This window comes from Penicillium antarcticum, assembly GCF_028974205.1.
Source record: "Penicillium antarcticum strain IBT 31339 chromosome Unknown utg000008l_segment0_segment0, whole genome shotgun sequence".
NCBI classification, from domain to species: domain Eukaryota; kingdom Fungi; phylum Ascomycota; class Eurotiomycetes; order Eurotiales; family Aspergillaceae; genus Penicillium; species Penicillium antarcticum.
Genome location: NW_026695306.1, coordinates 715773 through 731047, shown reverse-complemented (window position 1 = coordinate 731047; position 15275 = coordinate 715773). Strand labels below are relative to the sequence as shown.

General features: G+C 49.1%; 5 protein-coding genes across 5 annotated transcripts; 4 read left to right on the top strand and 1 right to left on the bottom strand.

Moving 5' to 3' along the window:
* Window positions 1-135: 135 nt before the first annotated feature.
* Window positions 136-1423, top strand: N7508_007807 (mannose-1-phosphate guanyltransferase; the record flags this gene model as incomplete). Its single annotated transcript, XM_058465871.1, has 4 exons — window positions 136-142; window positions 192-235; window positions 329-1352; window positions 1404-1423. The coding sequence occupies 4 exons, from the start codon at window positions 136-138 to the stop codon at window positions 1421-1423; spliced, it is 1095 nt and encodes a 364-aa protein (XP_058317199.1).
* An 858-nt stretch (window positions 1424-2281) lies between these two features.
* On the bottom strand, window positions 2282-3653 carry N7508_007806 (3-keto-steroid reductase; the record flags this gene model as incomplete). Its single annotated transcript, XM_058465870.1, has 2 exons — window positions 2282-3536; window positions 3589-3653. 2 exons carry the CDS (start codon window positions 3651-3653, stop codon window positions 2282-2284), a joined length of 1320 nt encoding a protein of 439 aa, XP_058317198.1.
* Window positions 3654-4002: 349 nt separating this feature from the next.
* On the top strand, window positions 4003-5247 carry N7508_007805 (uncharacterized protein; the record flags this gene model as incomplete). The annotated part of the gene is made up of 1 exon (XM_058465869.1): window positions 4003-5247. One exon carries the CDS (start codon window positions 4003-4005, stop codon window positions 5245-5247), a length of 1245 nt encoding a protein of 414 aa, XP_058317197.1.
* A 213-nt stretch (window positions 5248-5460) lies between these two features.
* Window positions 5461-6677, top strand: N7508_007804 (sucrase/ferredoxin-like domain-containing protein; the record flags this gene model as incomplete). Its single annotated transcript, XM_058465868.1, has 2 exons — window positions 5461-5853; window positions 5955-6677. The coding sequence occupies 2 exons, from the start codon at window positions 5461-5463 to the stop codon at window positions 6675-6677; spliced, it is 1116 nt and encodes a 371-aa protein (XP_058317196.1).
* A 4539-nt stretch (window positions 6678-11216) lies between these two features.
* Window positions 11217-12325, top strand: N7508_007803 (putative C2H2 finger domain protein; the record flags this gene model as incomplete). The annotated part of the gene is made up of 4 exons (XM_058465867.1): window positions 11217-11270; window positions 11318-11509; window positions 11562-11641; window positions 11689-12325. 4 exons carry the CDS (start codon window positions 11217-11219, stop codon window positions 12323-12325), a joined length of 963 nt encoding a protein of 320 aa, XP_058317195.1.
* Window positions 12326-15275: the final 2950 nt, after the last annotated feature.

The window sequence follows — 15275 nt, the reverse complement described above, 5'->3', positions numbered from 1 at the left end:
TCCAATCACCGCTCACGTGCCCCCACTTGGACGAAAATAAATCCATCAACGGCCAGGTGTTCCCTAAATACTGAGTCTCTCCTTTTGCATTGCCTCCACCTATCTTTCTAATTTCATCTTCACTACCAAATCAATATGAAGGGTATGGCTCTATACAATGCTTCCCCACGCTCAGCACTGACTCTCAATAGCTCTCATTCTTGTTGGAGGGTTCGGGACCCGTCTGCGTCCTCTGGTAAGTCGTCGATCTCCCATCCCATTGACCTCCCCTCCGGTCGGAAAAGTTATGACTTTTGATCTGGTCTATAATGCTAATGCTATAATCTAGACTCTCACTCTGCCTAAGCCCCTTGTTGAGTTCGGAAACCGTCCTATGATCCTGCACCAAGTCGAGAGCTTGGCTGCTGCTGGTGTCACCGATATTGTGCTTGCTGTCAACTACCGCCCCGATGTTATGGTTGCGGCTCTCAAGAAATATGAGGAGGAATACGGTGTGAACATTGAGTTCTCTGTGGAGTCCGAACCGCTGGGTACGGCTGGCCCGCTCAAGCTGGCGGAGAAGATCCTGGGCAAGGACGACTCGCCTTTCTTCGTGTTGAACTCCGATGTCATTTGCGACTACCCTTTCAAGGACCTCGCCGATTTCCACAAGAAGCACGGCGATGAAGGTACCATTGTCGTCACCAAGGTTGACGAGCCCTCCAAGTACGGTGTTGTTGTTCACAAGCCCAACCACGCCTCCCGCATCGACCGTTTCGTCGAGAAGCCCGTCGAATTCGTTGGCAACCGTATCAATGCTGGAATCTACATTCTCAACCCCAGTGTCCTGAAGCGCATTGAGCTGCGTCCTACCTCCATCGAGCAGGAGACCTTCCCCGCCATCTGTAAGGAGGGCCAGCTCCACTCTTTCGATCTCGAAGGCTTCTGGATGGATGTTGGTCAGCCCAAGGACTTCCTCACCGGTACCTGCCTGTACCTCACCTCCCTGGCTAAGCGCAACCCCAAGCTTCTTGCCCCGCATTCCGAGTCCTACGTGCACGGTGGCAATGTCATGGTCGACCCCTCTGCCAAGATCGGCAAGAACTGTCGCATCGGCCCTAACGTTGTCATTGGTCCTAACGTCGTGATCGGCGATGGTGTCCGTCTGCAGCGCTGTGTTGTGATGGAGAACTGCAAGGTCAAGGATCATGCCTGGATCAAGTCCACCATTGTTGGCTGGAACAGCTCCGTTGGCCGCTGGGCTCGTCTTGAGAACGTCACCGTTCTCGGAGACGATGTTACCATCGCCGACGAGATCTATGTCAACGGTGGCTCGGTTCTGCCCCACAAGAGCATCAAGCAGAACATTGATGGTAAGTCTTGGCTTTGGGATATATTTAGACCTGAATTAACCTTGTTTCTAGTTCCCGCAATCATCATGTAATTTCTCCCCTTCAATCACGTCGCTATGCCCTAAATACCTCCCCTCATCCTCCCTTCACCCCCTTCTGCCGATACCACCCTTTCCGCCTCGTTGCATAGAACCGGAGTCGTTTTCTGCGTTATCTTCTCTTCTGTTGCCGTTGCCGGCTTGCCTTTCCCCGTTGGCGCTCATTGCCCTCGCAATATCCTTCCTTTCGTCTCCCGATGATCGATACATTCAGAAACCTAGATGGTGGAAGCCTGCGATATCGGCCTTTTTTTGCAAGAAATTACCCCTTTTAGTCTTCTCCCTCTTTTTCTTATTCTTTCAACCTGTTCTAAGCTATCCCCGTTTTATTGCAACATATTGAGGTTTCATCACATCATTCCCGCTTCCTTGCGTTGTTGACCACACATTTGTTCTTTTCCAATTATTCTTTTCTCTCTGCTGGTTTTTAGCAATTTGTGGACAAGGAAATCATGCCATATCTATTTTAATGAGATCATGCGCGTGGGCGGGTTCTGTTGATGTACATAATGGGAGGCGGATGTCAAAACAAAAAAAGATGCAACTCCTTTAGTTTTCAATGTACTCCGTATGGATTATCGTATTATATTGTCCTTCGTAGATCTTGTCATAAATGTATACTAAATGCTACTGAACAGTTTATTGGAAATTCGAAGCGAGTATCATGTATGTGCATTGTTTTTGCCTTACTTGGCCATTGACGGTTGCATCGCGTTCATCATAGATTACCCGTTGTATTATGTGTACACTAGTTTATTACATGCAGATATTAATGTAGTATGTCATCTACCATTCTGCAGACGACAGTCCTTCCTCTGCCAACACCATGTTATGCCTGGCTAGTCAAGTCACCTATGAGCTAGCCTCAGCCCGATCAAGGATCTCATCCCATTGAATGCGCAGTTCCTCCATCTTCTTCCAACACTGGCGCCCGAGTCCCTCAAACTCAACCTTCTGCTCCCTAGTCAAGTCCACGGCGCCACGCTTACGACGTCGGACCCGATCACCCTCAGTAACAAAAGTTCCAACAACACCTCCATGCCCCCATCCATCAAGCTCAGTAGAAGCAATACTATCAACACCAGACCGCGTGCAAGACGAGCCCCATTTCACATGGCCACCATCAAACAGGCGATACGGCGCCTCAGCAGCCTCAACTTCATCCTGCGTCCGCAGAGCTAGGAAAACAGGCGCACAAGCACCAAGATAAGTCGACAGGTTATGCCACGGCGAGCCGAGCATACGCGCAAGCCAGAAAGCAATAACCATGCAATAGACAAGCGGAAGCGCAAGAGGGATAATAGCCGTAGCACAGATTCCAGGATGAGAAAGATAAGAGCGCGGCAATGCAGTAGGCGGATCGGTATGAATAGCATGCGTCTCAGCCTCCGTCTCAGACTGCAAGAAGCTATCGACAGCCCACGGGGCCGTACTCTCCAGATCAGAGGTCAAAGCCAGGATATCAGTAAGAGCCTTGGAAGACTCGTACGGGGTAGACGACTTCAAGGCCTGGATATCATCCACATTGAACATCTTCGTCGTAGCCTCATTACTAGAGCACCAGACAACACGCCCGGGCCCGTGAATGCGCGCGCGCTTCAGCAGCGGTGTCACATTGTGCGCCAGCATGTAATGACCAAAGACGTTTGCACAGAATACAGATCCGAGGGGCGGTTCATCGGGGATCTTTGTTTGCTTGTCGGTGAGTACGCCGATGGGTGCGAGTTTGTACGACGGCCATGTTACTTGGTGGACTAGGTCGGTGCACACACCCCAGATTGCGGCGGGCCAGTCGATTCCCGACCACCCGCCTAGGCCGGCATTGAGGATGATAGTGTCGAGTCTTGGGAGGGTGCGGATTAGTTTGCGGGATAGTTCGCGCACCGAGAGGAGGTTGCCGAGGTCGACGCTTTCGTTTCTGAAGTGTACGCGTGCTGCGGCGGAGGCAGAGGGCGCATTTGAATGGAGGTGGGCTTCCAGTCTGCGTCGGGTGTCTTCTGCTTTGCGCGCACTTCGGGTTGTGAATATTATTGTGAGGCATTGGGATTTTGGGTGCGAGGCGAGGAATTCATCGGCGAGGCGGCAGCATATTGAGAATCCGAGGCCACTGAGGGATGTTAGGGCTTGATCTTTGTGGTAAAGGTTCAATCGAGTATTACCTGTTTGCTCCTGTTACCAGAATATACAGCATATCTGCTGTCTCGCTAGAAGTCTCCTTTTCCATGATTTGATGTGTTTTTAGTGTTGGCACTTTTTTTTTATCGCGGCGACAGGGGTCGTGCAACAAATCTTCAATTGAAGAAAATTCAGCGGCACAAAGCTAGCGTGTGAGTTGCTAGTAAATGCGATATGCGAGAGGAAGTTGGTCTCAAAGTTTACCTAGTACCATCGACTAACAAAAGGTGAGTTCAGTCGGGAAACACCAGGGGTGTGTACAACAATATATTGCACGTGATCTTATCCTTATCGCAACTACGGAGTACCGAACTGTTGTGCTTCGTCATTCTCTCCTTCATTTCTTCGCATGGCTGAGCTCTGCTAAGTGTCACCTGCCGTGCATTCGGCACGCGGTCATGGCAGTCAGACTCGAGCGGTTTCTCAATACGACCGGATTCTTCTTTTTCGCCCTCATCCTCTTCTGCCTTATCCTCCTCACCCCGGCCGACGCCATCTACCAATGCTACGAAACAGACCGACTCACCAACATTTTCTTCATCACCGGCGCATACGTAATTACTTTTCTTTTCGCAGTTCTCATTTATTCGACGCGCATTTACACAAATCGCAACACACTCACCGGCATCCCGAAAGCCTGGATTCCCGTGGAGAAGGAAGATGTGAACCGGAGCGTCAGACGACTGGTCAAAGAAGGTCTCGCCCGTAGCGCGGTGATCGCATACCAGGCGCGTCCACGCGATATTGCAGCCGACGAGGACAACTTCCAAAACCACCAAGAGCTTCTGATTGACTCCGAACGGCCCCCGTGGGGCCATGTCGAGCACCCCGGCTGGTCTTCGCCGGCCTCGCCAGATCTGCCCGATTTGCCATATCGCACGGTCATTCAGGAATTACCTAGCTTGATTGAAGCTAAAGCTGTGTCCCTTGCTCCGGCCGACTCGTTATCGCCTCCCCAAGACCCCTTTGGCCCGTCGGGCGATCTTACGACGCATTCTCTGCCAGATACGCGGGTTGTGGAGGTGTTGCAGCGCCCCGCCTCTATGGGGCTGAGGGAGTACATTCGGCACCTCACATCCCTGGGAGTAATCTACCCTCCCGAATTAGGGGCTGAATTTCTCGCGCTTTACGAACATGCACGATTCTCATCACGGGACCTACATGAGGCTGAGTTTCGTGATCTCATGCATCTCTTTGCTGAGATTCTGAGAGGAATGACGACTCTTGCAGCGCCGATCCTAGACGAAATTTATGACAGTGCAAGCTTCCGACAAGCTTATTCTGAATCTATCATCGGGCCTTCAGACGAAGAGGGCGAGACGGATACTGTCGACAATTCTGCGTACGCGCGGTCTTCGAGACTAATGCGCAATAACAGCCTCCGCCCATCCAATGCGTCCACTTGGGAAACCCAGTCTGGGTATGACACTGCACCCGCAATGCAAAGCCCTCACTCGGGTATGTCAATTGAAAGCGGCTCCTACATGGGACAAGGTCGTTTCCGCACGCCTTCTACAAGGTCCCTCCGACGCGCTCAATCGTGCCAGTCTGGCAGCTCGGCGGGTAGTGTCATTCGCCTGTCACAACCACGAGACCTTACAGATCTACCATACACCATTGACTACGCTGGACGTAGGCATTGACGACATCCCATGCACGACCTGTATATTAGTTCATAGAACCGGCAAGTGGACGGCATTTGACCGGAAAATGTGGGGGCTTAGTCAGACGGAAAACATTCCGATGCTTGGCAAAAGCTGCAAAATGATTGATAAGATCACAGTGCCATACGCGTCATTGCAGACACTTCCTTCTCATTCCGTAATTTGTGCTCTTTCGCTCTGTGGTCTGTAAAAATGCATCTCTTCCGTCGAGGGACATCCTCCCTTTTCAACTCCTCGAACGCCTCCCTCGCCTCCTCCAAGACCGATGCCACGACCGACGCGGTGGGCGACAATGCCCTCGCCGCAGAGGGATTCCAGAAAGTCGCATCCAGCGACAAGTTGTTTGCAACTGTCGATCCAGCTGTAGACGGAGACGACTGCTTGCACGATTGTGCTACATGCACGGTCAAATACCCCGCCAAATTCGACATTGATCACCAAGACGAACTATACGGGCAGGTCAATGGGTGGGCAACGCACTTGCTCGTCGCAACCGGCAAATCAGATTGGGTCAGAGATGTGGCAGACGAGGAGGGAAGTGTCATGGAAGCAATTGAGAAGGGAGGGCTGGAACCAAGCAATGGGGTATGAGAAACAGCCAGGCAGCTGAGGCTCTTGCTTGCCAGAGCCTAGAGCCAGAGCGCATAAACCGTATTGCAAAACACCAGCTAACAGTGATGAAACAGAGGCTCAAGCTATCAGCATCGAACATGCCCGTTCCAGACGAATACCACTTCGAAGAAAAAGGGAAACAACCAACAAACGTCCTCCTCCTGCCCAGCTTCACCGTTGTAGAGCATGTCACGCCGCAACTGGTTCCAGACCTGATTGAGAACTTCGTCAACAAATCCTTGACTACCACAACACCACTAGGCGAAGCACCACTGGTACCCTCGCCTCCAGCCTCACCCGACAGCTCGGCCGAACAAACTAAACTGCCACACCCATCTACGACATCCATCACATCTCTCCGCTCCCACCCATGCCCACACGCAGCAGTAGTCCTCCTCTGCTCACAGCGCACGCGCGACGCCCGCTGCGGCCAATCCGCACCACTCCTCAGAAAGGAATTCGAGCGTCACCTGCGGCCGCTCGGGTTATACCGTGATATGGACGACCAAAGACCCGGCGGTGTGGGTATCTACTTTATTAGTCATGTTGGTGGACACAAATACTCTGCCAATGTGATTGTGTACCGTCGCCGGGACTTTGATTGGTACAAGCGTGAGCCAGTTGAGGGTGTGGATCGTGAGGACGAGGGTGCTGCGCAGGGTATCTGGCTTGCGCGTGTGCGGCCTGAAGAGTGTGAGAACATTGTCAAGTATACTGTTCTCCAGGGTAAGTTGCTCAAGCCTGATTCACAGTTGCGGGCTGGTTTTGACCGAGAGCGTGGTGTGACGAGCTGGTAAAGTTGTTCAAGTTCATTCTCATTCTCGAAGATATGGGTTTGTTGATGTTGATGTACATATCGTGTATGTCTTGATATATACATCGGGTATAACTTCCATGTTGCGCTATGATCTATGCATTCATATGTATCCCAACACCGCATCCTCTCCATTCGGGTCTTTTACCCAAGATCAAAGCCAGAGTCAGAAGACAATTTGTATCAGACAAACCTGGCATTCCCTGAATCGAGTCTATATGAGACCCAGCAGTAGAAACGCACTTATCCAAATTCCAGCCAAGCCACAAACCCGCTTATGCCCAGCTATGCCTAGCTATGCCATAGTCAGACCTACAACCCGCCTTGAGACCGTAATGAGCACATCTCGGACTTTACCGACTTTAGTACAAAACCATCCCACATAAGATCAGACCATGACATGCCCACCTAGGCATAAACCCATACCCACACCCACACCGATCCCGATAACCATACCCATACCATACCCCTCTACCCCTTCCATGCACCCCACAAAACAAACGAAACAAGGAAATACACATCCAAACGCAAGGAGACGATACTGGGCCGTGCTATCGCCACGTTAGTCGTTGGCGTGCATGCGTACCCGACTGCCGAGCCGGCCCTGCGTGGATAACGATGAAGCCATCACCATTTTTAGACCCAGCAGCAGGTTAAAACGTCATATTGCACGTCGATTAGTCAGGTAGTAAGAGGGGGGGTCAGATGATGGAAAGGGGGAACGAAAAGCCAAGCCCATCAGCCGCCATCAGCCATCAGCCATCAGCCATCGGCCCTTGAGGGTTTGGGATCCACTGGGCTTGGTGTGGAGTAACGTGAGACGGTGATTGCTCAGGATAGAGAACTATTCTAGGGCTTCGCCAAGGAAGGGAAGTGTAGAGCGAGTGACGCGGATTTGGGTATGCATTTGGCAGTTGGTGTTTAGTGTCTGCTTGCGGGATTTGGGTTGACGGGATGATATCCCTGTTTTTTTTTTTTTTTTTTTTTTTTTTTTTTTGTGCTGTGCTGTTGGTGTCAGATATGGAGATAATGTTGATTTGACTAGTATGCAGCAAGGAGGCGTACCAGGAAATGACTGGCTTTGGTTTTGGTTTTGATAGGGGGTAGGTTTGCATCTCTTTCTCTTTCTTACCTCTTTTCTTACTCTATCTGAACTAAAATATGAATGGAGAGCCAATGCCTGCAAGGGGCGAGAAACGGTGGCTTGTTTGACCTCAGCCCCAAGACCCTGTCGTGTCTTCTGTCTACTGATAGGAGGAAGTATTGCTGACCGACACTTCGAGAGACGCCTAACCGACGAGTAAATGCGATGAATTTCATTTCCGTGACGATTGCACAGGGCAGAGATAGACAATAGATCGTCTTCGCTTATTCTATGTGAACTTAGAACATGTTCTTCGGCTAGCCAGTCAAGGAGAGCGTGATTGGCATTCTACTGCTTCTCCTTAATGAAGAAGGAGACGCAAATATTCACACAATCGACAGAAACCCAGTCAGCTTGGTCACTTGCCACTCGTCACTCGTCACTTGTCACTGGTCACCCTGGGCGATAGTCATCCGGAGCTCACATTAGTGCCGTCGCCATGCGCGCGTCGGAGATTAATTTGGTGTGGCTTTTCGGAACATGTGGGTAGACAGTACATGCAAGTTAGCGATCCTGGGGTTATGTATGGCTAGAAAATGTCTCCCATTGTTGCTTCACATGAAGGACATGGGAATGCCGGATAACAACCTTAAGAAACAATAGCATGACATATGTGTCCAGCCTTTATCATTGTATAGTATACATTGTACTTGATACTTCCAATCTGAATCACTCGCCAAGTCAGCCCAAAATGCGGGGTAGAGAGAGGGAGAGAGCTTCCTCTAGGAACTCTATTGTCCTGCAGGTTCACTTGGAAAGCCTTAGTGTTTACACAGTCTCGCCACGTAAACGAGAGCTCTCTACTGATCGGACAGTTGGCCCCAGATCCTTGTCCGGACATCTTCTCCGCGGTAAATGAAAGGTCTAAATAAATAGGACATTTATCCAGCTCCTTGGGTCGATGTCTACAGCATTGTATAGTACACATAAGTTACAAAGCCACACATGTATAGGTAACATATTCTCTATTCAACCAAACCTGCACACCAGTTTTCTCATGCATCCGCGTCAAGCTCGGCAGCTACATCCACAACACATCCACTTATTCCATGCAATGGCTTTTTCCCTATCTACATGCACATACATGAATATGCAAGGTATCAGTATCAGTATCAGTATCAGTATCAGTAGTTCCGTTTAACCGAGCTAGGTCATATACCGAGGCGATCGACAAGGATAGCTCTGCGGAGAGAGTACCGTTTCATCTAGCGTGCAATCTAGTGAGCAGTCCCCGATTAGAGCTGCATTTTATCTCTCTCTACCTCTCGCCTAAGGAGTGGATCAGCGGACTGCAATCTCACACCTCTACTTGACGGGATTCACTTCCAAGGTTTGTCCATCACGCGTCTGCGAGATTCTGGACCCCGATTTCGAAAGGCTAGAAAGGGGGCCGAAGATGGCCGATGGGCTGTGCAAGCTAGATTGGACAATAGCTGGCCTTGAAATGAGTTTATTACGGAATACTCGAATTTTTATTTATCTATTTATTTTCACTACTTTTCTTTTTTTCCTTCTTCCGGGATATGTCCGATGAGCTAAATGGCTGATGTGGGCGGGCATCCATCGTTTGAGTAGAGGGTTTTGTGTGGTCCTCGAAACAAATGCACATGCTTTTCACTTTCACCTCGTACAGAGGGTCCATCATCGAGTCGAGTTTTGGATCGTCCGGGGAGGTCTATTGGATCTTGAAACAGCGATCGCCACTCCCAGCTGTGGCAATGAGGGTCGAATAGGCAGGCCACTCGGGAAAGTTGTCGAAGTAGACAGCGTTGTCGATCACGAAAAAGGCAACGGAGCCTTAGGCCAGTCCTATTGCGTAGATTATCCACCTCCCTCTTTCTGCATTCCTCGTGGCGTATACTCGACATCGACGGGCTAATAAGGTTGTGGGATCAGACGATCGCTGTTTAAGATTATTCTAGTGGATCGCCACATTCAGGAGAGACCAAAGGGCGCTACTTATTTATGAATATTTGCTACTGTGGGATATACCTGATTTGCTTGTGCTATTCAGCCCATGACGATAAACCGTTTCTATAGTAGCGTACCTCGGGTTCTCACCGCATGGTTGCAGATCAAAGCCGGTATCTCCGTATAGCCAACTAGTTCGCCCGGGCTAACCGAGGCTATCCGAACCCTCGTGAATGAGATGTTCCATGATTCCGATTATCAAGCATAGGATTTGCCACAGTGTGTACCTCTGTACACTGTAGTATGAGAAAACTAGAAAAGGCAAAGAAAAGTACCGTGCATTTTGCTTCTGCCTGACCTTCCAAACAGACTTTAAATGTGGCGGCAGGATGGACTTGGACGTAACGCAACCTAGTGATGCCACCTACGTCTTTGGTAAGAAAAAGCAAATCTGATTGCTGGACGTTATACGGTGAAGAAGAAAAAGAAGAAGAAGAAGAAGAAGCGAAGCCCCTTGTTCTCACAACCCAGGGATGTGGCACTCTAGTGTAGTGTGCATGATCAACGAATGAAATGGCCGAGAGTATAATCGAGTTGAAAGTCTATCGCGCTGATGGAACAGAATAGCACCAAGGATTTGGAGAAATGTACAGTCGAGCTGTCCATGGCGATGTGTGCACCCTGTAGATCTGTAATGTACAACATCTCATCTCCGCGGCATTTGTATAGACTGTGGAGAGACGGGAACAGCCCCAACCTTATGGCAGATGGGGTACCCGGAGCCTTGGACGGGTTCGGGGTGGACGAGCAAGCCGTACCCGTGAAATGGGAAGCTGGGGTACCTGATCTTGTGCCGGCTTCATTACTCCGAGTCTACTCCATAGCTGCAGAGTGATGCCGCGTCATACATCCCTTGCAGTGATTCCGCTCTTTGGGGTGTTGGCTTCTTTACTTTCATGTTCTTTTTATTGATTTTTCTGCTGGTTTATGTTCCCTCGGTTCTACCTATACTTATAGTTTGAGTGGGAAACTACCAGATCATATACACATATAGAGAGATATGATATCATGTCCTAGTCAGGTATAGACTGATTCTCTCACCGAACTAGAAAAGCCCGATGTGAGTGGTCAAGTCAAAATATCCAAAGGGGCTCGTATGGTACTGTAATGTGGGGGTTTACCACTAAAAATAAATTACCCCTCTTAATTTCCTTTTTATTTTCAGGTTTTATTACTTTTACTTTACTGACTTTATTACTATTTTCCTATTTTACTTGGTACCCTGTACTTCTTATATACGGTATTATCCGCGCCGTTTTTCCCCTTCTCAGTCTCTCCAGATTGAGGCTCCCCCTCTCGTATATTCCTATATTATGCGGGCTCGACACATCCCGGCTATCCATCCTGCCTGACCAGGATTCTCTTTTCTTTCCTCCCCCCCCCCATCTCTCTCACTCTTCTCCCATCATGGCTCCTGGTAGCGGCCGCGATTTTAACTGCACATGGGGTGACTGTAACAAGGTGAGTACTGCTTATTTGTTTGACCTTCCCCTCCTAATCTTAGGCAGTCCTTCAATCGCAAGTCGGATCTCTGTCGACATTATCGCATCCATACCAATGAACGTCCTTATCAATGCACTGTAGCAGATTGCAATAAGAGTTTCATTCAGCGCAGTGCCTTGACCGTACACTCGAGGACTCACACAGGCGAAAAGCCCCACGTTTGTGACCATGAAGGCTGCCAGAAAGCATTCTCAGACGTAAGGGACTTGGCACAAGGTGGATCTGCGCATTTACTGATACTATTTGCAGTCATCGAGTCTGGCCCGCCATCGCCGAATCCACACGGGCAAGCGGCCGTATATTTGCCAAGAGCCAGCCTGCGAACGGAGGTAAGTAACCCGGAAGTGGTGAAAGACAAATCGTCTGACTGAAGTAGCTTTTGTCGCAAAACCACTCTCACAAAGCACCAACATCGGTCTCACCCTCCAGGCGCCATGACTCGGCCATCGTCGGAGGATGCGACTTCGGAGAACTCCTACCACCACCAAACGCCGGTGTCCGTGCCCGCGACAATCCCAAACGATCAATACATGCTCGCTCAGCAACCATATTACGCACAATCGGCAACTTCCAGCCACGAGTTCTATTCGCCGCAGAGCGTTCCCATGGGCACGGTGCCAGTCCACGAAGCTGCTCCTCCGATCGTGGCTCAGAATATCCCCGTTAGCTCGCCGATGAGCATACAACACCAACAGCATCACCCGCACCAGCAGCACCACCACCATCACCAGCAACAGCAACAATATATGCAGCAAATACTCCAGCAACAGCAGCAACAACAACAACAACAACAACAACAGCAGCAGCAGCAACACCAACAGCGCTATGACCCCAACCCACGGACGAACTACATCCCGGCGGAGTACCAACAACAACCCTATCCGGGCCATCAAATGCCGCAGGAACAGCCAATGATGGTTTCGTACCATCCAAACTATGCGTATAAACCCCCAGGCCCCCGGCTCTTGAATCAACCTGAGGGGACTGACTGGGGTTTTCTGGGAGTAGGCTAAGAGGAGACTTTGCATAGACTGATATGCGAAATGCGTGTTTTATGCCCGTCACGACCTCTTATTTGTTTTTGATATTGTTGTTCCTTGGAATCGGACATTCGCATCTATTCTGTATTGGATCGCGCGCTCACTCTCTCTCTATATTTCTTCTATACTTCAGGGCGCTGGATGGATTCTCCCTTACGGCCTACTTGATCTTGATCTTTTCCATACATTGTTTTAAAAGGGAGGAAACGGCGTTGATATTCTGCCTTGATACCTGACATGGGATGTGTTTAATCTTTTTCCCGCTATCTGTTATTATTCCCTCTGGATTGGTCGTCTATTTTCACCGAAAGATTTATGATTTTTCCCGCATATTACTCAAATTTCTATTCCGCAAATCTATCCCGATATTGCCCATGATGATACGAATACCCAAGCCCATATTTGGATTGTCTTGCACTAGTAGGTATTTCCCAGGAATATTACTGCGATGTGTCGGTGCTTCTTATTGGCTAGCCCCGGGACAATCCTCGAGTTTCTACTTTTACAATCCCTACAGCCCATCCTCTATGATTAGCAAGCATAATCCCGCGTTATCCATATCCACTTGGGCAGACCACTAGACAGACACTAGATTTAACGTAGTATCCCCCCAAACAAGCCCCCCCCCCCCCACTATTCCATGCAAAACAATCTTAGCTGCGTAAAGCGGATGGCCACGGTGAAAAATAACCACATTCCAGCAATAATGCAAAGCATGCATGACTCGTGGCTTACCATTTCCCACTCAGGGCTTTTTTAGTCTTACAAGTCTTCCAGGCTTCTAGCCTCTGGCTTGAGCATCTAGACAGGAGTTAGTTATTATTATTCTATTCCATTCTAATTTGTTTGGGTTTTCTTTCGCCTCCCTACGGTGGCCCCATTCCCTCTAGAAGCCTCCGAGAAAACCAAGGGCCAAGAAATCCCAGAGGAGTGCAACCCTGTCTCGCTAAAAAAGAGCGACTTTCTCATTTGCTCGTTTTCGCTTCCGCTTCTAGACCTGCTCGGCGATTACCCTGGCTTTACGGCTTGCATGTGTACCTGATACCTCTGCATTTTATTGTTTTTATTCTGGATGGCGTTGCTGTAACGAACAATCTTCATATTTGTCCAATGAGCTCTGTTTGGTTGGCACAGTATTAAAGGGGCAATTTTGGGGGCGAGACTTGATTTGATTTAATTGACGGAGGAGAGAGAACTGTCATGTATACTCTGTACTATAGAGAGGATCACTTATCTTTTTTCTTTTTTTTTTCTTTCTTTTTCGTCGTCTTCTTCTTCTTCTTCCAGGGATCATCAGGCAAACATCGCTTTTGGTTGGATGGTCCACCATCGCCGTCGCATACCCAGGTCCCAGTTGCAGTCACATTCACATTCACTGTCAATTGTCTAGGATTCTCTCGCATTCGCTTCGCCATCCCGGTTTGCTGATGCAACAGTAATCTCAATTTCAATTTCCTTGATCCCTCTCAGAGACATACATGATGTGCCCTGTCTCGCAGAGTTTATCCCGGTCGACTAATAATAATCAATCCCTAATCCCGGTTACTGATCACTGATCACCAGGTGAATTTTCTTGGTTAAGACACTAGACACCCTAATATACTAGTTTCTCTATTGCACACCCGCTGATCACTGTATTTACCCTAGCAGGATGTTGCACTCAGGTCAAACACATCGCCACTAGTCGCGAATCGCACTAATCGCGCGTGCGACTCTCCGTACTCCGTTAAGGTCAGTACAGTAGCTCATGGCAAAGGGAAATAATATAAGATAAGCCGGTACTTTGTGAGATACGCCATTAATGGTGTGTAGGTTTAGTTTGGTTTGTATACGGGTTCGGGTGTTTGGTCATTAGTAGAAGAGATAGTGAGAATAGATTAATTTGCTATATTTGTCCGTAGTATTGTATCGTAGAAATGAAATATGACCTTGAAATAGAAATGAATGGAATTGGAATTGAAATTGGAATTGGAATTGGAATTGGAAATGAAATCGAAAACCAAAGGGGGGCAATTTCCTCTAAAGCTGCACCTCAGAACCGGTTTTTTTCAGCCATGTTCACTACTGTAGCCATGAAACACTGTCTAAGGCGAATCGGACAACATTTCCGCCGGGATACAGATTGATCTTCGCTTTTTGTATTTTATTGTCTTTAGCTTTCTGCATTTGCATGTACGGGATTGATGGAACTGCGAATCAACGCGGACTCGTCGGAGTTGCGGCTGGCCTGCCGAGACCTAGGTTTTCGATCTGTAGTGTGTGTACAGGGGTGACGCGATGTTCCCGGGATGATTCTCAGTGAGGGCATGCCAGCAAAAATAAATCGCTCAACACACACAAGGATAGAGACAAGATGGGACTTCGGAAGAGCCGGGTTGTCGGCGTGATTCTCGGCCACTAAAACACTACGGGATCACACAGCCTTGGAGTACCTACGTAAGTGGACACACACGCCTCTGCTCTTGGTCTACGCCTTACAGGATGGGGCTCCCCGCATGCAAGTCACTCATGTGAAACGGAAGATCGATGCTCGGATCAGTTCCAGTTCCATACTCCGGACTTGACTTCCTGACACCCTCTGCTCTCTACTCTACTTCGTGAACTATATTGTCTCCGTCGGACTTTCCGATCTGATAGATCTCAGCTCTGCCACTATTCACAGGGGCTTGGTGAAATTACTGAGAAATTATTTAGGGAAATGCCTACCCAATCGCTCTGTCAAATCATAAAGTGGCGTCTGCGACGGGGGCCGCCCCCGTTTGACTGAGCCGACACCGACAAATGTAGTTCCGACTGATAGGAAGATCACTAGAATGGATCCTGGGTCCTACACTTCTGGGAAGGGTGCCGAGATCAAGTATACATGCAGCCTACAGTACTGCTGTATAGAGAAATGAACAACCCGCTTAGAGATAACCAAGTA